The sequence below is a fragment of the Balaenoptera borealis genome (genome assembly GCF_965194805.1).
Source record: "Balaenoptera borealis genome assembly, chromosome: 7".
Taxonomy (NCBI): Eukaryota; Metazoa; Chordata; class Mammalia; order Artiodactyla; family Balaenopteridae; genus Balaenoptera; species Balaenoptera borealis.
The window spans coordinates 13,570,387-13,595,061 of record NC_138864.1 but is presented as its reverse complement, the minus strand read 5'-3'; the positions used below and the strand labels follow the sequence as shown (position 1 = coordinate 13,595,061).

Below are 24,675 nucleotides of genomic sequence, written 5' to 3'. Positions count from 1 at the left end.
TTTTGTCAACTGTAAAATGGGACAGCATCACCCTCCAGTGCAGTAGGGCATGATGACAGCAGGAGCCCACCAGTGGCCTCCTCCTTTCCTGCTTCCTTCCCCAGCCCCAGTGCAATAGGTCTTACGCCGGGGGTAGGGTCTCATCACAGCCCACCCCAAGATAGCACCCGTGACACTGCCACAGCACGGCGTGCTTTCCAGGCTAGGGCATGGCCCCCAGAGGGTGCAGGGTTTATTCTGTCAGGGTCCTACTCAGACTCAGCAAGGCCTCTGGGACACCTCCCTCCCACCAGCCTCCTCCTGCCATCTGTAGTTACTGGTGGCCCAGACCACCGCCTCCCAACGGTCCCCTCCTCCAGCTCAGTTCTTGAGTTGAAAGCGCTCTGCTCCCCCCACCCCTTCATCATGTTCATTAGGGACCTACTGTGCGCAAGGGAGGGAGACCAAGAGGGCCCTGCACACCGCCCCGCCCCACCCACCCCGGAGCTGGGAGACAGGCTGTGCGGAGACAGAGAGCCAGCCTGCTGGGAGCCGGGGGCTGCCGTGCTGAGCAAGAGGGCGGGGGCCAGGAGGCTGCGGTCCTCAAACCTGCGGCTGCCCCTCTGACCCTACGCTCACCTCCAGGGGGGCCCTTGGTGCATGTGGGGTGCACAGGGCTGCCGGTAAGGACCCCCCCAGATCTGGGGAATGACAGGAATGGCTGATAAAACAACCCCACGAGGGCCCAGGAGTTCGTGGAGATTTCCTCCCAGTAACCCTGGACCAGTCCACCTTTTAGGCGCTGCCACCTCCCCACCCCCTCTTGACCCTCTACAGCTCAATGGGGTGGGCACTGCTGTGGCCTGAGTTCACGGAGCACCGGTCTCAGGCCCCCAAGCCCGTGGGACTCAGGGTTCACAGAGGCAGCCGTGCCCCAGAAACAGACACACCCCAGCACCAATGAACAGGGCCACGGAGCTGCCACACTCTCCTCCTCACAGGTGAGGCCACCAAGCACACGGCGGGGGTGTCCACCAGGACCCCTGCCCACACAGCCTGGCCTCCACCCCTTTTCTTCTCCTCTCCTGCCTTCACCCCAGTTTGGGGAAGTTTTGACTTAGCCTATTTGATTAATGAATTAATGACAAAGACCTCTTCTCTCAACGACTCTGTTTGGCATTGCCTGATAAAACACAAAATGACCAGTTAAATCTGAATTTCAGGTAAGCAACAAGTTTTTTTTAATGTAAGTATGTCCCAAATTCAGATAAACAAATAATTTTCTAATACAAGTATGTCCCATGCAGTTTGGGACATATTTGTCTTCAAATATTTTTCACGGCCTATCTGAAATTCAAATTACTTCTAAATCTGGCCACCGCAGCCGGTTCCCTCATTGCTCCCCCATCCTCCCCCTGGCATGGGACTGGGGGGGTCCCCCTCACCCACAAGAGCCCCCAACTTTTCTTCTTACTCCCTCCCCACCTACAGGTGGTGCCCCCAACTCCGCAAAAACCCAAGTCCTGGCAACAGAACCCGGGAGGGATGGGTGTGTCCAGTTAAAGACTGACCCTGGGGCAAAGGAAGGGACCCTCCTACTCCACCCACCCTCCGGGTCCCTAGGAAGACCCCTCCCACTGCCCAAGGTCCCCTGGAGCCCCGATTCGAGAGCAGCGTCGACCAAAAGCTGGCTGGGGGTTTGGGACATACTTATTCTAAAAAAATATTGTTTATCTGAAATTGGGACATTATACAGCAAGGCCCTGACTCCGCCCCTGGGGCGCTGGGAGCTGCCAGGGAGGGGCAGGGGCGGGGCCGCGGAATAGGCGGGAGGGGTGCCCAGGTTGGGGAGGGGTGCCCGAGGGGGGACAGGGGAGGGGAGCCCAGCGCCCGAGGCGCATGCTCAGCCGACCCTGCAATGCGGCGCCGCGTCCTCCGGTAACCCGGTTCCGCGGATTCCCCGGCGCCCGTTATCCTCTGACTCGGTCGTCTTCGCGTTTGTGGGTCGCGGGGGCCCGACAGGAAAGCGGCAGCGCCGGCTGCAGCAGGAGAGCCCCCGGTTCCTGCTGGGCGAAGGGTTCCGGGCGGGTTTGGCCGGGGTGCAGGCTCAGCCCCAGGGCCCCTAGAGGCCAGACAGCTCCTCCCTGTCCCAGCTCCGGCAGGGGTGCCTCCCAAGGCAGAAGGGGCCACACAGGCCCTGCGGAGGGGGTGGCCCCAGGCGAAGGTAGCTGGGGGTAAACTGGGCATCAGCCTGGGGGCGGGAGGAGGCTCAGAAGTGAGCCCCAGATCTCATCGTCGGTGGCCTGTCTCCTCACCTGTGCGCTGAGTCCCTCACCCGTGCCGTGAGCCCCACCTATGAAATCAGCCTCCCACCTGTGAGGTCAGCCCCCCACCTTTGAAATCAGCCCCCTACCTGTGAGGTCAGCCCCATACCTGTGAGGTCAGCCTCCCACCTGTGAGGTCAGCCCCCCACCTTTGAGATCAGCCCCCTACCTGTGAGGTCAGCCCCATACCTGTGAGGTCAGCCCCCCACCTGTGAGGTCAGCTCTACCTGTGAGGTCAGCCCCACACCTGATCCTCCCCGGGTCCTCCGCAGCTGGGTGAAATCTAGAGCCGCCTGTGTCCCAGGCTTTGCTCATTACAGCTGTGGGATCCTGAGCAAGTCTCTGCTTCTGTGGGATTTGGTTTCCTCGTCTGTGGAATGGGGCACCCACCACCGACCTCGTGAAAACTGCTGCTGAGGGTCAGGACACAATAAATGCCGAAGCCCTCGTTCCTGTGCAGGGTCCTTCCCCCGAGTTCAGCCGCAGACCGGGGTCATTTCTGGGACACCTGCTCCCTGGACGCTGGGAGCCAGTAAGTGCTAATGGAGCTCAGTGCATGGGGCTCCCTCCAAAGGCCAACAAACCAGCCCCAAGAACAGCCACTTAGTGCGGACAGTGAGCGAGGGGAGCGGGAGGGGGACGCAGGAACAACAGGAAATCTTTTTAAGACTCATGCGCCTGATGGTCTCCTTATCCCCCCACCCCGTCAATTAATTTTCCTCTAACTGATTTTGTTAACAGTAGTTTAATAATCTCTCATTATTCAGTACATTCACAGACTCTGAATGCCTCACAATCCTCTATTTAATTAAGTATTAAATTTAAAAAATCTAACTCTTACTGCCGTTGGCACAAGCTGGGTGTAATCTGCAGTGTCCTCGTGGCCCCAGGAACTGCCAGTTACCGGGTGAGACAGTTTTTCTGCGTCCAGCACCAGCGGCCTCCTCCTGCTGCTCTACCATTGGAGGCCTTGAAGGACCAAGCCTGTCTCCTCAGCCCAGGAGGGGACACCCTCCCCGCAGGGCTGAGCGAGCCCACTCCACACTGCACTGAATATGAAGCCGGCACAAGGGGGGCCTCCCCTCCGGCCTCTGGGTCCAGTCTCCACTTCCTCACTCTCCCTCTTTCTAGGGCACTTGCCTGGCATCCTCCTACCCAGCCATGGGCCGCTCCCCTCCACCTGCACCTTCCAGGACAACAGGTGGGGCAAGCATCTCTGAAATGGCCTTTCCGGGAAGGGAACCGGTCTGGCGTCAGGACTCTCTGCTGGGAGCATGTCTGACCCTGCAGAACACAGGTGCAGGCTGCACGTGATCACCAGGATTCAGGGAGGAGCGGTGGGCTCCAGGCCTCCCCTCCCTGCTTCCCGACCACCCTCAGGCTTCACCACGGAACTTCTCCTGAACTTGGACCTCCCAAATGCTCAGGTGCTCAGTGACCAGGGCCTCCCCTGCAAACCCGACCCTGCAGCAAACCCTCTTCTAGACCTCACTCGACCCAGTCCCTATCCCAACTTCACACCTGGGAGACTAACCTCACTCCAGCACAGACTACACATCTGCTCATTCAAAATCCATTCACTCAAAACATTCATTCATTCATTCAAAAACATGGAGAGCTCACCACCTGTCAGGGCCTGAGCAGGGTGTGGAAGACACAGTGGTGAATGAAACAGATGAAGTCCTGGCAGTCTCGTGGGAGAGACAGCCATAAAATAAAAACAGGGTGCTTAGGTCCCAGATTCCCACTGGAGGCTCAGGGGAAACCCCTCTGAGGAAGTGTCATCAACAGGAGTTAAGCAGACACAAAGTCTAGGAAAAGCATTTCCAGAGACAAGGCAGGTGCAAAGGCCCTGGGGTGTACAGAACCAGAAAAGACCAAGTGCCTGAGCAGAGCTGCTGGGAGGGAAGGAGAACACAGGGCCGAAGGCTGAGTGTCAGGCCAGATAAGAACTTTGGGTTTTATGGGGCCAGCCCCCAAAGGGTGGTAAGGAGAGGGTGGGATGTTCCTACGTGTGTTTTCCCAGGCTCTGGGCTGGGAGCTGAGAAGGCGCAGAGATGAACCCACTGCATTTGCCCTCAAGGAGCAAGTGATCAATGACGACATGCCTAAGGTGACTGCTTCGGGACCTGGGGGTTTCCAAGCTGGATGGGAGGACCCAGGGAGGCTTCCTGGAGGAGGAGTCCTGGAGCCTGCAGGCTGGGCAGGATAGTCTGGCAAGAAATGGGGAAGAAGGCAGCGGGTGCCCTGGCAGCACCACACTCAGCCTGCTCCTTCCAAGCACCTTAGTTCTTCTCTCACCCTCACAATGCCCCTCTGAGGTAGATAGCAGATTTATTCCAATTTTACGGCTGGGGAAACTAAGGTACAGGGCGGCTAAGTAACACGGCCAGGGTCATACAGCGAGGTGGTCAGGGCCGTGCGGCGACGAGACCAAACCCAGCAGCCTGGCTGCCTCATTGCTGGCCCACACTCAGCGTAAAGATGAGCGTCGGGGGCCCAAGACCCTCTCCCCTCACCCCTTCCGCTGCCCGCTCAGCTCGGAAAGCCCCGAAAGGGGCTGGAGAGGATCAGAAGATCCCTGGGTCCCTGTACAGGGAGGTGGCCAGTTGTTTTCCGAATCCTTTTCCGTTACAGAAACATGCTGAACACTATGGGTGAAATGGTGGCCGGTCTGGGATCTGCTGCAAGATATATGGGCAGGGGTGGGAGATGCGGAGGGTTACAGTTGAAAACAAAATTGCCTGGGAGATGAAAACTGTTGTGTCGAAGCTGGGGGCTCCTTCTATCATTTTTTCTATATTTGGGGATGTTTGAAATTTTCCATAATAATGAGGTAAACGGGGGGAAAAAATGCCCAAGACGTCCACAGACCTGGGCAATGCAGGGGCCCAAGAGTAGAGGCAAAGCAGGGGGTGTCCTGGCTTCCCTGGCCCGGAAAGTGGTCCCGAGGGAAGGTGACAACAGACAAGGGCTGGCTGCTTCGATTCCAGACCAGTCCTGGCTGGCGGCGCCGCCTGCCACCATCCAACCCAGGCTGCACCCAGCCAGGAAGGAGACTGAGGCCAGGCGCAGGGCTGACGGAGCCTCAGGTCTGCACAGCTCCGCGGAGGCGCCCTTAGCAGGGGTCTCCGGGGGCCCAGCCTCCGGGACTCAATGGCAGAAAGCAGGCTGGCTCTCAGGAAGTGGGCAGCAGGCCTGCTACTGCAGCGGCGGAAGAAAGAGCAGGTGGTAATTGTGGAGCACGCAGGGCATTTCAGACTTCCACTGCCCTTGATCCTCCCGATGTATAGAACACTTTGAGGGTAGAAACAGGGGAGCATGAGGTTCCTTGAAAGGAGCTGCGTGATTCCATGGAAACATACCCAGGTGGTTTTCTGCCTGAGTTTCACAAACTCCTATTCATCCTTCAAGACCCATCCAACCTCCCTGTTCTGTCCCCTGTGCTCCCACCCCTCGAATGGGGCTGTAGTGGCTTGTTTGGGTGTGTTTGCTCATCACCCCGTCCTCAGTGCTGGGCACTGACTGGGAGAGGCTAGGTAAAGCTGGTGGATGAGTGAGGGTGTCCCTCATTAGTCCACGGGACCTCTGAAGGTGGGCTCTCTCTCCTCCTGTGGCCTGGTACCAGCCTATGGAATGAAGCGGAATGTTCCTCCTGCTTTAGAAACTCCACATATGCGGACACATCCCCCCGAAAACATGACACTGGTGGCTCACCAGTGCCGCCCATCCAGTGTCAGGGAACACGGAAGCTGCCCTGCATCTGGCGGCACCATGCGTACAGCGAACGCTCGGTAAATATTAGCTTGTGCATTATTATTATGATCACAGTTTAGCTGCGGGATCTGAGCTTTCCCAACACACAGGCCCCAGGGCTGTCTGGCTCGCAGACTCTTGTCTCTGTGGGGCCCTGTGTCATCCTCATCACCCGAGCACAACCAGCCCCTCGGCTAGGCTGGGACAGCAGCGCCCGCCCCTGGAAACACTCAGCCCCGAAGGCCTGGTACACAGCAGGCGCCCAAACAACACCTACACGCAGCTCAGCGAACCGCACAGCGGGCTCAGCCGCCTGCCCACACAGGCCGCCAGGCTGGAAACTGCAGACCCTACAGACGGAGGCGTTCTCAGCACCAGCCTCGGGGAGGGATTCGGGCCAGGACTGCCTACGGTCAGGGCCTCTTTGCAGAGAAAGAGCCTCTCTGTTGGCTCACATTTGTGTCTGGATGCTAAGTGGGGTCATGGGTGTGCCTGGAGGTGGGAGACCGTCAGGCCAGGGGCTTAGCTTAGCTCCCTCTGCCAAGGGGGTCACCCAGCCCCTCCTTTCTGAGCCGGGGGCTGGAGATCCGTGGGCTCCCCCCAGCACAGGGGGCGGCAGTGGTGCTGCTACCTCACTGGGATGGGCCCACGCCTCCACACCCACGCTGGAGGCCCCACCAGACCCCCTGCCTGGCTCCCGGCCCCCTGTCCCCTCGGTTCTGTGCTCTGACATCACCTGCTCAGAGCGGCACCTCCACCTTGGCCTTGTCGCCCCATGTCATCCCCTGCCCCGACGTCCCGCCTCATCCCCACCACATGGAACTCCACTGGATCCCACGAGGGCAGGGGTCTGTCCGTCTGCCCAGAACGGGCCATCCCCCAGCAAGGGCTCTGGACGGTGCGGGACGGGGTGAGGCCACATGCCCCGGGGCCAGCACCACGCCCACCCCTGCAGACCCCCGAGCCCTCCCCAGCCTAGGCAGATGAGCCCCCACGTGCATCCCTGCGTCCGGAAGACCGGCGGGGGCTGAGTTAGGAAACGTGCCGTTCATGCCGCCCCTCAAGCATTGCCCTGTCACCCAAAGTCTTCAGGTCACCGAGTCCCCCTCTGGCCCACAGTTCTTGGGCAGACGACCTTACCTGATCACTTCAGCCACCTGGCCGCACGCCTCTCCCCGTCCAGCCCTGGGGAGGTGAGGCAGGGGCTCCGCGAGCCCCCAAACCAGAGCGACTGTGCAATTCCAGCTGTGAGGGTGTGCGGGTGCCTCTCCCTCCCGGCCCCATTCGGCCACGGGCACCGTTCACGTCCCACTGCGGCCACGAATCCCGCTCCATCTGTGCCCCCCCGTGAGCCACAGGCCGAGCCCTATCCCTCAGCATGGGCTCCAGCCCCGGCCCCCGGCCCACGCCAGCCAGCACAGCCATTCCCTACCTCTGGCAGATAGCTTCTTGGTGTTGATGATCTTGGCTGCATACTCATGGCCGGTGCAGAGCTTGACACAGCGTCGGACCACAGAGAAAGCCCCCCTGGGGGAGAAATGGGAAACAGAGGCAGGGAGTCCATTAATCCCCCAGTGAACACCCAGCACCTGGTCATGAGGCCCAGCCTCTGTGCGAGGAAGGGGCGCCCCTCCCCCAAACAACTCCCAGCCCACCCCGCCCAGTGCCAGCCCGGCAGGGGCCCCTTTCCCGGCAGCTGGCAGAGCCCAGCCGACCGGCACACCCAGCTCCTGCGAGACCCCCCGCCTGGGCATCCTCATGCACCAGCTGGACCGAGGGCCTCTGGGCAAGCGTCCTCCCTCGCTCTATGCCCAGGCCTATGAGACCCAGCGAGTCCCCCCAGAGCAGTGAACCCTCGCCCAGCTCCAGACAGCGGAATAGGTTGGTGCAGCCTGCGGGGACTCGGTGAAGGTTCTGGAGGGAGGCAGAAGCATCGCATAATTAAGCTGCAAAGCTGGAGGCAAAGGCCCCCTCCCCCGGATCCTCCACCAACACTGCCCCAAGTTACAGCAGAGGCTGCAGAGTCCCATAGCAGAGGAGACATTTACACGCCCACAGCATTAGTGCTTCTGAGAGGAGAGGGGACCAGCCTGGAGAGCCAAGAGAAGGGAACCCAGGAGAGTGGGTGACCACTGCCAAGGCCATCGAGACATCCTGCATGTGGCCCCGAAACAGTGACCCTTGAGAGGAGGAAGGTTTGTAGGAGGCGGCACGGCAAGCCAGAGCCCAGAGAACAGGCCCGTGTGGGTCCAGGGCAGGCGTGGGGCACAGGCCGGAGGGAGCCTGGGGCCCATCAGAAGGTCCTCTGCGGTATTCAACTTGTCACCACCGTCGGTTTAATTTGATTTGAGATCATCTTCGAAGAACATTAGACACAGCACGTATGAGACACAGCCGGAACGGGAAATGTCTTGGGAAGGGTCCAGACTGGAGGCCGCCAGGGAGAGGTGGGCACAAAGGCCACAGGTGGTTGAGCACATGGGGCCAGGGGGGCTGGGGACACCCCTGACCGCACGCCCCTCCCCCGCCTTCCCTCCCCAGAGGCCCTGCAGGCACAGCCTCCCCCAGACCCCCTTCATACCGCCACCCCGGAGCCCTGCCGCCCACGCAGCCTGAGAAGCCCACCAGCTGCCCGAACCCGGACTCTGGGCCACAGGAAAGCAGCGTCTTAAACAGAGAACACTTTTTTGCTCTAATCCTGTTGAGATTAAAACTTCATTAAGACAGACTATTCACTTCCTTGGAAAAAAAATAAATATTACACTAAATCTATTTGAACATTTTCTTAACGACCCAGGTCTTTATGATCCCTAGCTGTGCTCAGAGCTATATCTCTGCTTTTCCAAAATCAGCCAGGGAACTGGGCAGCGGCTGCCTCTGCGGGACGGGGAGCCGGGGGTCAGGCGGGGGGCACACAATTCACTCTACATCCTCTGTCCTGTGTGATTTTCTCACTATGTGCATGGGTTACGTTCTCAAAATATTATTATTTTTTTATTTTAAGAAAAAAAACGTAAAGAAAGGATGACTTTTTTTTTTTTTTTTTTGGACCGGTGAGACTAGCTTGGGAGAGAGCGTGGTGAGGGGGAAAGGCCACAGGCTTCGAGCAGGTCTGGGTTCAAATCCTGCTCCGCACTGGGTTGCACCCTATGAGCCTCAGTTTCCCCATCCATCTAAGGAGCAGGAAAGGCTCTCAGAGCCACTGCGAGGGCTCAGCAAGGCTCCCACGTGGCTGTCTGCCCGAGGCTGCACTGGCCTCATCCTCACCAGCCCAGCCCCAGCCCACCCCTGGTCTTCGAATCCGCTTCCTGCCCAGGAGGGCGGAGGGTATCACACGTACAGGGCTGAGCCGCCACCCTTCGAGCTCTGGCCCCCAAAGGGCACGGACAACCAAGCTCTGGCTCACAAGCCTCCTTGGGATAGCGCTTCCTATGCCAGAATCCGACCCCACGATGCTGGAAGTTCCAAACAGCCAGAGGGCTGCTTTCAGCATAGTGGGCACCAGGCGAGGCACCAAGGGGCCCTAAGGTGAGCTCGTCCCTGGAGGGGGAAGGGACCCACACAGCCTGTCCACGGGCTGCTGTCCCGCCAGGGTAGGTACAGGACTAAGCGACAGGGAGCCGGGAATCCTCCCTGGCGCACGGCAGGATGCGCGTAAATAAAGTGAACGAGAGCCGACAGCCAGATGGACGATCCTGGACAGGCTGCCCCACTGCCCCACATCTTCCAGTTCCGACCCTGCTCTCTCCTCCGTAGAAGGCTCTGGGTTGGTGATGAGGGCAGCGCCAAGCGGGCAGGAGCCAGACGCTGGAGGAAACCAGCAAGGCGGCAGGCACAGCCCCCAGCATCCAGCAAGCGCTCAACAATGGCGCTCACAGGTAGCACTCAGGCTGGCACAGGGCCTGCTCTTGGACGCAGGCCTTCCTCTCCCGGAGTCCTGCCTGCCGGGTGCGGGGGAGGGCACCTCTGGAAGCCCCTCTGGGGTAGGGCTTCTCCTGCCCCTGCTGCCCGGCCTGAAGAGAAGTTCTAGAAAGAGCTGCCCGACCCCCGGGCCCGGCCACCCCACCCTGGTCTGCCACGGGGCACCTGCACTCCAATGCCCGTCAGCTATGAGGGGGAACCTGGGCCGGCCTGGGGTGAGGCTGGGCCGGAAGCAGGGAGGCGCAGCCGGGCCCCTGGGGAGCCCTCAGAGCTCAGTCTCCCAGCTGCAGACACGTGGAAGTCGCCAGGAAAGCTTGGCCAGGCGCCTGGGGAAGCTCACGAGTTAGAGGGCTCTCCGTGACTTAACTACCCGGAGGGAGAGTGCAGGGAAGAGGCTCGGCCCCCGATGACCACCGCCCCTCGGGCAGCCCCTCGGCTCCCCTCTTCCATCCTTGAAGCCAGCCTCTCGGTCACCACCATCCCCCAGTCTCCTCCCACCCCCACCCCCGGCATCCGCCCCCTTCCTGGCCGCTCTGCTAGATAGTCGAGGCCGATCACAGGGAAGCCCCCCAGAAGTGCCAGCGTGCCAAAAAGCATGTGCCGTGCGGGGCATGGGCTGGGGGCCCCCGACACCTTGAACATCACAGACAACAGTGAGGCCACTGTGACCACCTTCCCTCAGAAATCACAGCATCTGCCCCCCGGAAACTTACAGTCACTGAGACAACAACACAGACAAAGAACCCAGGTCTGTATCCTAAGCACATCCCCACGGCCACCAGGCAAACTCCTTCGCATCCTTCAAGACTCAATTCAATACCTCCTCTCAGAAATCTTTCCCAGCTCCCACAGGAAGTCAGCTTGGTCTCCTCTGGACGCCAGATGCTGCACGTGTCTCGGCTCACTTTGCCCACTTTATTATAATTATTCATCTGTCCGTTTCTGGCCCTACGCTGTGGCTCTCCACATGCAATCGGGGATGCTGGGGTCAGGCACAGTGTCCAGACTGTGATAAGAGAGTAAGGACTGACCTACAAGCACCACCAGTCGACTGTGGAGAGTGGAGATGCTGGACCTCAGCATGTGTCAGGCCAGCGGGACAAGAAGGGGCAGCCTTCTGGAAGGACAGGGAGAGCCCGGGATGGGGCAGACTGTGGACCGCAGGCCAGCAGGAGAGGGTCACCTCCCGAGGCTTCCCTGGATGAGTGGGGGACATCTGTGGAAGGGTGGGAGCGTCTGTAGGTGGGGGGATGTCTCCTACGGAGCGGAGGCCATGGGACCCCTGATCAAAGCAGGAGGCTCCCCACCGTACCCACAGATAGGCTGGGATGAAGATGCAGAAGCACAGACAAGACAGGGCGGACAGTGGACTGCATCCGGGTGGGCCCTGCCTGCGCTGCCCGGCACTCCGACCGTCCACGAACGGCGTGGCGGGTGGTGGCCGGCTGCAGGGTCAGGAAGGCCACCTGGAGCAAGGCCACCCAGCGCAGCTGGCGGGGGAGAGGCCAGGAAGTGGGGGTCTGGGTGCGGGTGAAGGTCAGGGAGGAGAGTGGGGAAGAGGGTGGGCCTGGTGGGGGCACCCCCTGAACCTCGAGGTCGCCACACGATGCCCGGTGTGGCACGTGCTGCTGCACTCGGGTTTAGAGTGGTCTGAATAACGTGTTCAGAGGAGGAGGCTCCTGGGCACCAAGCATGTCATGGGGCTTTTAAAAATCAGGTAAAGCTAATGAAAGGAAGAAAACACTCTTTCAGTCCTTGCTGGCTGGCGGATCAGAAAGCTCTCTCCTGTCTACTGTGGGACCACAACGCCAGAGAGGCCGGCCAGAGAGAGGGGGAGGTTAACTCCACAGCTGCCTGGGGTCTGGTCTGCTGCAGGTGGGCGCCCAGCACTGCTGTGACCGCGTGGACCCACGGTGGCACTCGAGGGTCAGTCCCTCGCCAGCAAAAGGGGTGACTGGCTCCTGCACACCGGGCAGACGCAGTAAACCAGCCAGTGGCTCCCTGTCCCCTTTACTCTCTCTTTGCTCCCTGTCCAACCTGGGGCCATGCCTCTGAGCTGCCCCCGTGCCCACCCGCCCGCCCGCCCGCTGCCACCTGGAACTTGCCCCTGACATTGATTACCTGCAGCCCCCAAGGAGGCCCCCACTACGCCTACTTTGGGGACCTGTCCCCTCCCTGCTCTGTTGGCCGAGCCCAGCTGCCCAGCCTGCCCTCTGCCCGCTGCCCGCTGAGCCGAGCTGGTGTTGGTGGGAGAGGCTGATGGGGCGGGAGGGTCCGGTCTCGCCCTGTCCCCGCGGTGGGGACTGCAGAAGAGAACGCGGAAGCGCTGACCGTGGATGCTGCTCTCGGGACCCTGCATCCCGGTCCTGGGGCTGCAGGGCTTCCGCACGAGCGTCACACGCAGCACGTGCAGAGGTCCTGGCACGGAGCGGGCGTCAGAATCGTGTAACCCGGGGAGCCCCTACCTCTGCTTCTCAGCGGCCGCTCCGCGCTTGCACTGCCGTCCCTCCCGGTAGACAATCCAGGGACGCGGCAGCTCCTCCCCACCGCCCCCATCCCTGGCTCCAGCCCTGCACCCGACTCCGGCTCTCTCCTCCCAGTCCCAGCCTCGCAGGCACCTGCCTGCCTGCCACCAGGGCTGCGAGCTGTTTGCACAGCCCAGCGGCAGACACACCCGGTGGCCAAACAACCCGGGAGATCCCGTCCACACTCTGCTAACTCAGATGCTCGGGAGCGGGAATTCCTGACAGCCAGCCAGAGCCAAGGGCCCATGGCTCAGACCCGTCCACAGCCCCAGAGCCAAGGGCCCGCGGCTCAGACCCGTCCACAGCCAGCCAGAGCCAAGGGCCCGCGGCTCAGACCCGTCCACAGCCAGCCAGAGCCAACGGCCCGTGGCTCAGACCCGTCCACAGCCCCAGAGCCAAGGGCCCGCGGCTCAGACCCGTCCACAGCCAGCCAGAGCCAACGGCCCGCGGCTCAGACCCGTCCACAGCCCCAGAGCCAAAGGCCCGCGGCTCAGACCCGTCCACAGCCCCAGAGCCAAGGGCCCACGGCTCAGACCCATCCACGGCCTTCTTAACCTTTAGAGCCAAAAGCAGCCAGGAGTCCTGAGGGAAAGAAAAGGACCAAAGCCTCGTTTATCTGTTTTGTAAAGGCTCCCACACAGGTTGAGTGCAGGGGTGCCCGCTCAGTGAAAACAGCCCTCCTGGCCCCTGACTCCCCAGGCAGATCCACACAAGAAGATCTTTCCGGAACAGGCGGAGCAGGTGGCAGAGGCACTTGGCTGGCCCAATAGTTTTATTTACCGCGTTAATTAACACATGGATGTTCTGAACCAGCCTGAGGCCGTGTACGTCCATTCTGCCCAGCTTGGGCCGCCCCAAGTGGGCTCGGCTGACGAGGGTCTGGGGCTCAGGGGCGGGGAGGGGGGCTAGCGGGGAGGACAGCCCAGCAGACACGCTCGCTCACCACACCAGGCCCTTTGCTTGCTTGGATTTGTGGATTTAAACTAAATCAAGCTGCTGCTTATTTGTGTGTTAGCAAAAATTTTTTTCTACCTTCGATTAAAATGACGGGGGAGGTGCCTTTATATTTTTAATCTGGACCTAAGCAATTTGGTAGAAAATAGGAACTTCTACATGAGGTTGTTGTGGGGTTTTTTTTTCTTGCTTATAATAACAATTTTAAAAACAGAATCCCTGCTCGCAGCACAAAATGGAGTAAACAAGTGGTTCCAATAGAGCGAGTCGAAGCCGCCTCCATCTCTGTAACCCGTTGCTGGCGTCCCACGATGTTCTGATGTGTCTCCAGTGAGGTCTACACCACAGGAAGGCCTTCCTCTTCAACACTCAAGAGCCTCTTGCCGTTTCCATTCTGCTTTTCCCTCTCACTACTTTCCCACCCTGTGAACGACTCTTCCACGGCACGATCTGGCAGCTACATACTGCTTCACTGGTGGACGCCGTCCGGGGACACCAGGAGGGCATGGGACCCTCCCCAGGTTCCCCGGCCTCGGGGTTAGAGCCGGTGAGGGGAGTGTGCTGGGGATCTGGGCAAGCACGTGCCACGCTGGGCAGGAGCATGAGGTCCCAGTACCAGAGCGATGTCCGGAGCGCAGGCCCATGAGGGGTGCCCAGCATCCGCCAACAGGACAGCGCACAGAGCTCAGGGGACCGTGTCCCACTCCTGCCCAGGACCCAGAACGTCCTGGGTTCCACAACAGGGCCTGAGGTAGACAGACTAGAGACCGACACTGGACAACATTTAATCCCTGTGGTCTCTGCAGCATCCTGGCATGCCTTTTGTCCGCGCTGAGTTCCTGCTTTGTGTTTGGCCTCTTATATTTAACATCACTTCACACGCAATTCCCACTCTCTGACCTAGATCGCATACTTGTCATCTTCACTGTAGAGAACGTTCCTTCCATGGGTAGCCGAGTGCTTCCTTGATTGGCAGGCGTTTGGGGTATTTCCAATTTCCCTGCTTGTAAATGCCTGCCGTAAACATCTCGGTTATTTCTGTAGAGTTTATTTCCAAAGGCACAATCGCTGGGTGATTTACAACCACACCAGCGATGAAAACGCCAGCTCTTGCCACTTCCCCAAAGTCCGACCCTGGCCTTTCCAAGGTCCTTCCTTGGAATCCTGGCAGCTCCCCGGTCCCGACCTCTGAGCCTGGGCCAGAAATTCAAGTCATAAGTCATCCATGCTGTGCTAGGGTACTGGGGCCACCACAACACAGTACATGGGCTGAGCAGCTGAAACAACAGAGATTGTCCCACAGTTCTGGAGGCCAGAAGTCCAAGACCAACGTGCTGGCAGGATCGGTTCCTTCTGAGGCTGTGAGGGAGACACTGTCCCAGGCCTCTCTCCAGCTTCTGGGGTTTTGCTGGTGATCCCTGGGGCTCCTTGGCTTGTAGAAGTATCACCCCCATCTCCGCCTTCATGTTCACATGGCATTCTCCCTGTGTGTCTCTACCCAAATTTCCCCTTTTCATAAGGACACAGTCCTACTGGACGAGGGCCCACCCTCCACCTCAGCTTAAGTAATTATGTCTACGACAACCTTATTTCTACATGAGGTCTCATTCTGAGGTATGGGGATTAGGAGTCAACATCTGAATTTTGAGGAGACATAATTCAAGCCATAGCACATGCTGACCCCCAACTCTGCCTTATGGAGTCTGCCACTGTGTGGACCAAACATTTCCCAAATGACCATCATCAAATATTAGCTCCACAGGATGTTCACAGATGTTAGGTACATCTGTGAAGGGGGGTTCTGTGGGCAAAAAGGGGGTTCTGTGGGCAAAAGGGGTTTAGAAACCAGTATGTTAAAATGTTTTCCTTCCTTCCTTCCTTCCCTCCTTCTTTCCTTCCTTTTTTACTGCAGGACTTCCCAGGGTCTTTAACATGGTCATCTGTACTGTGAATTTCCAACCAGTAAGTATAAGGTACAGGCTTTCCCTGACTTCTTTGACCGGAGAAATCTCTTTTTTTTTTTTTTGGTCTTCATTGTTTTACTTTTATTTTTTTTAACATCTCTATTGGAGTATAATTGCTTTACAATGGTGTGTTAGTTTCTGTTGTATAACAAACTGAATCAGCTATACATATACCTATATCCCCATATCTCCTCCCTCTTGCGTTTCCCTCCCACCCCTCTAGGTGGTCACAAAGCCCCGAGCTGATCTCCCTGTGCTATGCAGCTGCTTCCCACTAGCTATCTATTTTACATTTGGTAGTGTCTATATGTCCATGCCACTCTCTCACTTCGTCCCAGCTTCCCCTTCCCCCTCCCCGTGCCCTCAAGACCAGAGAAATCTTTACCCAAACAAGTCTCAACTGGGCCAAGAGCCGGGGGCAGGGAGGGCTTCTAGTCTAAGGCTCAACTCCGAGTGCATCCACCAACAAAGAAACAAATGGCCAGCGTGGGACAGAAATGCCACCTGAGGACACCCCCCCAAACACAAGAACAGCAGCGCTGCCCACGGAGTCTGTGGGTGCATCTCAGATGGAGGAAACCCCAGCGTGGCCCCCTCTTCTCCCTGCCTGCCCCTTGGAACAGGGCACCCAGGCCATGGCGGCCGCTCCTCCCATCGGAAGCCCCCTCCCCAACCACATGGGCATCAAGGTCCCCCCACTGCCTTCCTCCCAGACACCCTGGGGAGCAGGGCTTCATCTGGAAGAGCCAAGAAGGTCAACTCAGAGAGCACGTTTTCTTCCATTTCTGACAATGCTGGGAGCAGGTGGAACGCTCCGTGAGCAGAGTGGGGAGCCGTGTCCTGACCACGTAAGGCTTACGACAAAAGGCACCCTACATCCTAATGAGATTTAGATATAAATGACCACAAAGGGTAATCCTTTCACATTTCTCATGCGTTCACGTCATCACTGTTACTTCATACAGTCACGTCAAGTTTGTGCGTCCTACACAGATGAGAATAGCCCGACTCTGACGCTTGTCCACGACACCATGTTGCTCTTAAACCTCTCGGGCCTCACACCCCACACGGTCACCCTCAGTACCGCCCAGATCCACCACCCCTCCCCGCCATAGCGGGGTCGCCTGAGTCCCCGTTCCACCGGGTACAGACATCCTTGAGAAGCCTCCTGGGGGGCTCAAGGCAGCAAAGCCAACAGGAACAAGAGGGTGGGCACCAGCCCAGGGGACACAGTGGGATGTGAAGGAAGTGGGACTCACTGGGATTACTGAGTGCGTACAGAGTTATTGTTTGGGGTGGTGAAAAAGTTCTGAAAATGGGTAGTGGTGACGGTTACACAACACTGTGAATATACCTGATGGCACTAAACTCTACATTTAACAATGGTTAAAATGGTCAATTTTATGTTATGTATATTTTACCACAATGAAAAAAAAGTCAAAGGATGCAGAAAGATATACCATATTGATCTCAGACAGAGCAGACTTGAGCAAGGAAGGTTACCAGGGCCAAAGAGGGATTTCACATCATGATAAGGGGGTCATTTCTCTAAGACATAACAATCCTTAGCATGTATACCCCCAGCAGCAGAATGACAAACTACATGAGGCAAAACTGAAAGACCTGTAAGGAAAAGTAGGTGAATCCACTAGTACACTTGGAAACTCCAGCACCCCTCTATCAGAAATGCACAGACCCAGCAGGCAGAAATTTGGGAAGGACACAGTGGAACTGAAAAGCACCATCTATCAACTGGATGTAATTAGCATCTAGAGATGACTTCATCCAACAACAGCAGAACACACATTCTTCTCAAGCTCACGTGAACTTTCACTAAGATAGAGCACATTCTGGGCCATAAAACACCCTTAACAAATTTATAAGAAAAGAAATAATACAAAGTATGCTCTCAGATCACAATGGAATTAAATTGGAAATGGAAAACGAACAGATAGCTGGAAAACCCCAAAATACATGGGGATTAAACAACATACTTCCAAATAACACAAGAGTCAAAGAAGAAATCTCAACAGCATCACCTCTTGGGTAAGGAGGCTAATGATAGAGGGATATGAATCAGGGAAAAGGTCAGTGGGTCAAGTTTACCTTCTTGTCCTGGGTTTTTAGGTGCAGGGGTGTTTCACATTATTTTTTAAATGGAAAATCTTCTACGTGTAATATTTTACAATTTACAAACATTTAAAAATAAAAACTATGGAATAAATTACACAGTAAAATAAAAAAGAAGAAATCTCAAAAGAAAATTTTAAACATTTTAACAAAATGAAAATGAAAATAAAACTTATCAAAATTGTGGAATGCAGTAAAAAAAAAGTGCTTAGAAAAAAATTATACCATTGAATGCATATATTAGGAAAGAAGATTTTAAAATCAATAATCTAAGTTTCCACCTTAGGCGACTAGAAATAAGAAGAGCAAATTAAGTCAAAGTAACCAGAAGAAAAGACATAATAAAAGTTAGAGCAGAAATAAATGACATTGAAAACAGGAAATCAACAGAGAAAAATCAATGAAACCAAAAGCTGCTCTTTGAAAAGATCCATAAAGTTGACAAGCCTTTAGCCAGGCCAAGATAACAAGAGAGAGGACACAAACATCAGAAATGAAAGAGGGGCCATCACTACTGATCCCTTGGAAATTAAAAGGATAATAAAGAAATACTATGAACAACTCTATGTCCACAAACTTGATGAAACCTAGATGAAATGGACCAATTCCTTGAAAGACACAATTTGCCAAAACTCTCACAAGAAGAAATAGACCAGAACAACAAATACTGTATTATATCGTTTATGTGTGGAATCTAAAAAATAAAACAAACAAATGAATATAACAAAACACAGATTCACAGATATAGAGAACAAGCTAGTGGTTACCAGTGGGGAGAAGGAAGGGGGAGGGGCAAGATAAGGGTAGGGGATAACAAACTACTGTTTATAAAATGGATAAGTTACAAGGATATACTGTACAGCACAGGGAATACAGGGAATACAGCCAATATTTTATAAGAACTTTAAATGGAGTATAATCTGTAAAAATTCTGAATCACTATATTATACACCTAGAACTAATATAATATTGGAAATTAACTGTACCTCAATTTTAAAAAGTAAAACAAAAATAAAATAGACAATTTGAATAGACCTATACCTATTAAAGAAGTTGAATCAATAACATTACAAGAAAACTACAGATCAATATTTCTCACGAACATAGATGCAAAAACCCTCAACAAAATATTAGCAAATTGAATCCACCAATGTATAAATAGAATTATACGCCATGACCAAGTAGGATTTATCCCAGTTGTGCAAGCCTGGCTGGTTCAACATTTGAAAACCAATTAATGTAATGTATCACATCAACTGACTTAAAAAGAAAATCACATGATCATATTAATAGATGCAGAAAAAGCATTTGACAAAATCCAACACCCATTCATAATAAGAACTCTCAGCAAACTAGGAATAGAGGGGAACTTTCTCAACTTGATAAAGAGCATTGTATTAGTCAACTCAGGCTGATAACAAAATATTATAGACCGGGTGGCTTAAACAAGAGAAATTTATTTATTTTCTCATAGTTCTGGAGATTGGAAGTCCAAGATCAAGGTCCGGCAGGGTTTGGTTTCTTATGTGAGCTCTCATCTCTTGACTTGTAGGTGGCCACCATCTTGCTGTGTGCTAACCTGGCCTTTCTTCAGTGCGTACGTATGGAGAAAAAGCAAAGTGTCTGGTGTCTCTTCCTATAAGGACACTAATCCTATCAGATCAGGGCCCCACCGTTATGACCTCTTTTAACCTTAATTACCTCCTAAATAACCAATCTCTAAATACAGTCACATGGGGGGGGGGTAGGGCTTCAACCTATGAATTTGGGGGGGCATACAATTCAGTCCGCAGCAAGCATTTACAAAAAACCTACAACTAACATCATATTTTTGGTGAGAAAGTAGGTGCTTTTCCTCTAAGTTCAGAAACAAGGCAAGAATGTCCCTTCTCACCACTCTTTTTCAACATCATACTGGAAGTCTCAGCTAATGCAGTAAGACAAGAAAAGGAAATAAAAGGTATACAGACTGGAAAGGAAAATATAAAACTGTCTTTCTTCCCAGATGATATGATCATCTATGCAGAAAATCCCCAAAGAATTGACCAAAAAACTCCTGGAACTAATAAATGATTATAGCAAGGTTGAAGGACACAAGATTAATATACAAAAGTCAATTTCTTTTCTATATATCAGCAATGAGCGAGTGGAATTTGAAAGTAAAAACACAATACTATTTACATTAGCACCAAAAAATGAAACACTTAGGTATAAATCAACAAAATATGTACAAGGTCTATACTGATGAATGAAATCAAAGAACTAAATAAATGGAGAGATATCCCATGCATGAATAGGAAGACTCGATATTGTCACAATATCTGTTCTTTCCAAGTTGATCTATACATTCAATGTAATCCTAATCAGAATCCCAGCAAGATATTTTACGGCTATCGACAAACTGATTCTAAAGTTTATACGGAGAGGCAAAAATTGCTTCTCGGCCTTTTGGCTAAGATCAAGTGTAGCAGACAGAGAGGCAAAAGACCCATAATGGCCAACACAATATTGTTGAGAAGAAGAAAGTTAGAGGATTGACACTACCCGACTTCAAGACTATAAAGCTACGGTAATCAAGACGGTGTGGTTTGGTAAAAGAATAGACAACAGATCAATGGAACAGAATAGACAGCCCAGAAATAGGCCCACACAAATAGTCAACCAATTTTTGACAAAGGAATAAAGGCAATTCAAGGAAGAAAAGATTGTCTTTTCAAAAAATGGTGCTTGCTATGGACTGAACGTTTGTGTCCATGCCCACCCCCGGCCCCCCACCACCAAATTCATATGTTGAAATCCTAACCCCAATTGGACAGTATTAACAGGTGAGGGCTTTGGGAGGTGATTAGGTCATGAGAGCAGAGCCCTCATTAACAAGACTAATGCTTTATAAAAAAGACCCCAGATAAATCTTTCCATCCCTTCTGCCATGTGAGGACACAGGGGAAAGATGACCATCTAGGAAGCAGGTCTCACCAGACCCTGAATCTGCCAGAGCCATGATCTTGGACTTGAAGTTCCTAGAACTGTGAGAAATAAATATTTGTTGTTTATAAGCCACCCCGTTTATGGTATTTTGGCTATAGCAGCCTGAACAGTCTAAGACAGTACTGGAACTACTGGACATGCAGATGCCAAAAAATGAATCTAGACACAGACCTTACACCTTCCACAAAAATTAACTCAGAATGGATCATAGGCCCAAATGTAAGATGCAAAACTATAAAAGTCCTAGAAGGTATCACAGGAGAAAATTTAGGTGACCTTGGGTTTGGCAATGACTTTTTCAGATACAACACCAAAAGCATGATCCATGAAAGAAAGAATTGATAAGCTGGGCTTCATTCGAATAAAAAACTTCTGCTCTGTGAAAGATGGGGTAAGCAAATGAGAAGACAGGCCACAGATGGGAGAAAATATTTGCAAAACACATATCTGATTAAGGACTTGTATCCAAAACATACAAAGAACTCTTAAAATGCAACAATAATAAAAAGCACAACCAAACAACCTGATTAAAAATAGGCCAAAGACCTTAACAGACACCTCACCACGGAAGGTATACAGATGGCAAATAATCATATGACAAGATGCTCCTTATCATATGTCATCAAATCCAAATTAAAACAACGAGAGGGCTTTCCTGGTGGCGCAGTGGTTGAGAATCTGCCTGCCAATGCAGGGGACACGGGTTCGAGTCCTGGTCTGGGAAGATCCCACATGCTGCAGAGCAACTGGGCCCGTGAGCCACAATTACTGAGCCTGCGCGTCTGAAGCCTGTGCTCCGCAACAAGAGAGGCCGCGAGAATGAGAGGCCCGCGCACCGCGATGAAGAGTGGCCCCCGCTTGCCACAACTAGAGAAAGCCCTCGCACAGAAACGAAGACCCAACACGCCATAAATAAATAAATAAATAATTCTTTAAAAAACAAAAAAAACAAAAAAAAAACAACGAGATACCACCGCAAACCTATTGGAATGGACAAAATCCAGAACACAGACACCACCACGTGCTGGTGAGGATGTGGAGCAACGGGAACTCTCACTCACTGCTGGTGGGAATGCAACATGGTGCAGCTGCTTTGGGAGACAGTTTGGCAGTTTCTAACAATACTAAACATACTCTTACCATACGATCCAGCCATCATGCTCCCTGGTATTTACCCAACGGAGTTGAAAACTTATGTCCATACAAAAGCTTGCACACAAATGGTTAGAGTAGGTGTATTCATAATCGCCAGAACTTAAAAGCAACCAAGACATCCTTCAGTAGACTGAATGGATAAATAAGCTGTGGAAACTCCAGACAAGGGAATATTATTCAGCACTAAAAAGAAATGAGCTATCAAGTCACAAAAAGACATGAAGGGAACTTAAATGCATGGTACTAAGTGAAAGAAGCCAATCTGAAAAGGCTACACACTGTATGATTCACAACTACATGACATTCGGGAAAAGGCAAAATTATAGAAACAGTAAAAAGTGGTTGTCTGGGGCTCTGGAGGATGGGAGGGGATGAATAGAGGCGCACAGAGGATCTGAAATACTGTAATGATGGATGCATGACATTATACCTTTGTCAATCATGTAGAACTGTGCAACACAGAGTGAACCCTATGGAAACTATGGGCTTCAGTTAATATTAATGTAGGAATGTTGGTCATCAATTGTAACAAGTGTATCACGTCTGAATGCAAGTGAGATGGTTACAGGAAAGGGAACTGGGGCCTGGCTGTGAGGTAAATATGGAAACTCTCTACTTTCCATCCAATATTTCTGTAAACATAAAACTGCTCTAAAAAATAAAGTCCATTAGGTTTTTTTTTAAGTATAAAGAGAAAACAAAGCATCTTTTTAAGACAGGGGTGGGAGTTGGGGGATTTTTTAACCACATGCAGAAAAGCATAAGGAGGGACTTCTCTGGTGGTCCAGTGGTTAAGAATCCGCCTTCCAATGCAGGGGACGCGGGTGGTCAGGGGCACTAAGATCCCACATGCTGCGGGGCAACTAAGCCTGCGCGCCACAACTACTGAGCCCACGCACTCTAGAGCCCGCAAGCCACAACTAGAGAGAAGCCCGCAACAACAAAAGATCCCGCATGCCGCAACTAAGACCCAACGCAGCCAAAAAAAAGAAAGAAAGAAAGAAAGAAAGAAAGAAAGAAAGAAAGAAAGAAAGAAAGAAAGAAAGAAAGAAAGAAAGAAAGAAAAGCATAAGGAAAATTCCGGTATATCTGAGTCACACTGAAACCTTGACACCCCAGCGCGACCAAGGATGTGCACAGGGTGAGGAGGATGCTGGGGGTGTCACAGACTCTCCATATCTGATAGCACCGGGGACCACCCTCTACAGCTTCCAAAGTGTCTGCCCCTGGGCTCTCAGGACCCCTGTGGTAGATAGGAAGGGTGAGGGCACCAAATGCCTTGCTGAGCTCACGGCACTGTGGGTGGCAGAGCCAAGACCTAAACGCAGACACCCCTCTGCACCCTTCCTGCACGTTCGCCTATCAGGTGCCCTCTGTTGGCTCAGAAAGAATAGGGGGTTGGGCGGGAATAGATGGAATATTCCAGTGGGGGCGGAGCAGGAGCAGCTGAGTCTGGGAAGCTGAGCCAAGCAGAAGTCTAGCAGAGCCACCCCAGCATGGAAAGGAGGGGCTGGGGGCTTGCGGTCTGAGCAGGGGCTCAGCTGCCAGGGCTCCTTCCGGGTCTGGCTCACAGGCTGGCTCTTACTGGCTACAGAAAACCAAACGTTGTGGTTGATGTCATGCTGGTAGTTTGACGTTCGACATGACGGGGGTATTTACACCACAGGGATGGGCAAGCACTATGGGTCAGGGTCCCCCCAGCCCACCAGTCCAGTTGTTAACGTTTATCAGGCGCCTCTAGAAAGGGGACCACGACGGCGAACGCCACCACTCCCTCCCGCTCTGTGGATGGGGTGCAGTGTGGAGGAGGGGTGGGGTGGATGAGATCCTGGCCAGGCCACAGGCTTGCTGGGGGCGGGTGGTCCAGGCTGTCCCAGGGGACAAGAGAGAGAGGGGCCCCTGGGCAAGAGCTGGTCTCCGCTAAGGACTCCCCTCAAATCCAGTCTGTCGCGTGCAGCCTCCGTGGGCACACGCCATTCCTGGGCTTCCTGTAGGACCAGGCTCACGTCTGTGTGCTCCTCACTCTCGCCCACCCCTCCCCCCCCCGTGCCGTGTGGGTGTCTGTCTCTCTCCTTCTCCACCCTTCTCTCCAGTACACTCTTCAGTAGCAACGACACTGGGCCCTGCCCCCCCCCCAGAAGCCATGGAGATGACCCGAGTACTGGGTTTGCATTAAGCAAAGGCCAAAATAAGGACAGAGGTGGGACAGGAGGGCAGGAAAGCCCCAGCACCACCCTGGACCCCTCGGTGCCTGGTGCCCCTTCCTCCCACCAGGCCAGGGCACGGCCTGTGGGTCAGACCCGGCGGTACGGCCTGCGGTGGCCTCTGCAGAGGCTGGGGGGCAGCTAACAGGAGCGCTATGGCCCCGCTTGGCCCCTGGGGCGGGGCTATGGCGGGAGGACAACCGGAGAAGGAGCAGGAGGAGGGGGGTGAGCAGGGCCTCCCGCAGCTGGACAGCTCAGCCCGGGCTGGGGGATGAGGCACCCACATCTCTGGAATTCCTCTCCTGCCTACGCTGTGGGGCCTCAGCCCTTCCCCAGCCCACCCACACCCAGGGCCTCTGTTCATCAGCTTCAGGAAAGCTGAGCCCGGAGACTGATCGAGGTAGCCTCATCAGCCCATGGGCCACCTGGAAGAACCGTCTCATATCTGAAGCCCGAGGTGAACTCAGGAACAAGCGAGCACTGGCTCTGGTTTAATTTCTATTCTTCATGTTTTCATGGGTTGAAAGAACTTCCATTTCATTTTCTGTGAACTGCCTGCTTACACCCTTCATCCGTATTTCAGTTGGAATTTTGGCTCTTTTCTTATTGACCTGTAGGAGCTCTTTATATATGAAGGCAACCCCCACCCCTTCGCCACCTGCAGCCCCTGTGGCCCTGTGTGTTACATGCTCAGGAGAGAGGGAGCAAGGCATGTTTTTGTTTGGCCCCTAAGATAAACTTGGAGCCTTCAAGGGCAGCACTTGTGTCTGCTCCT

At 54.0% G+C, this 24,675-nt stretch overlaps 1 protein-coding gene across 16 annotated transcripts in view; it reads right to left on the bottom strand.

The window, feature by feature from the left end:
* CAMK2B (calcium/calmodulin dependent protein kinase II beta) overlaps positions 1-24,675 on the bottom strand; it is a 95,903-nt gene that overhangs the window by 53,445 nt on the left and 17,783 nt on the right. For all 16 annotated transcript variants that reach the window (XM_082399805.1, XM_082399812.1, XM_082399810.1 and 13 more), the window contains exon 2: positions 7,492-7,586. In XM_082399805.1, coding sequence (XP_082255931.1) covers positions 7,492-7,586 — 95 coding nt within the window. The remainder of the gene's footprint in view (positions 1-7,491; positions 7,587-24,675) is intronic.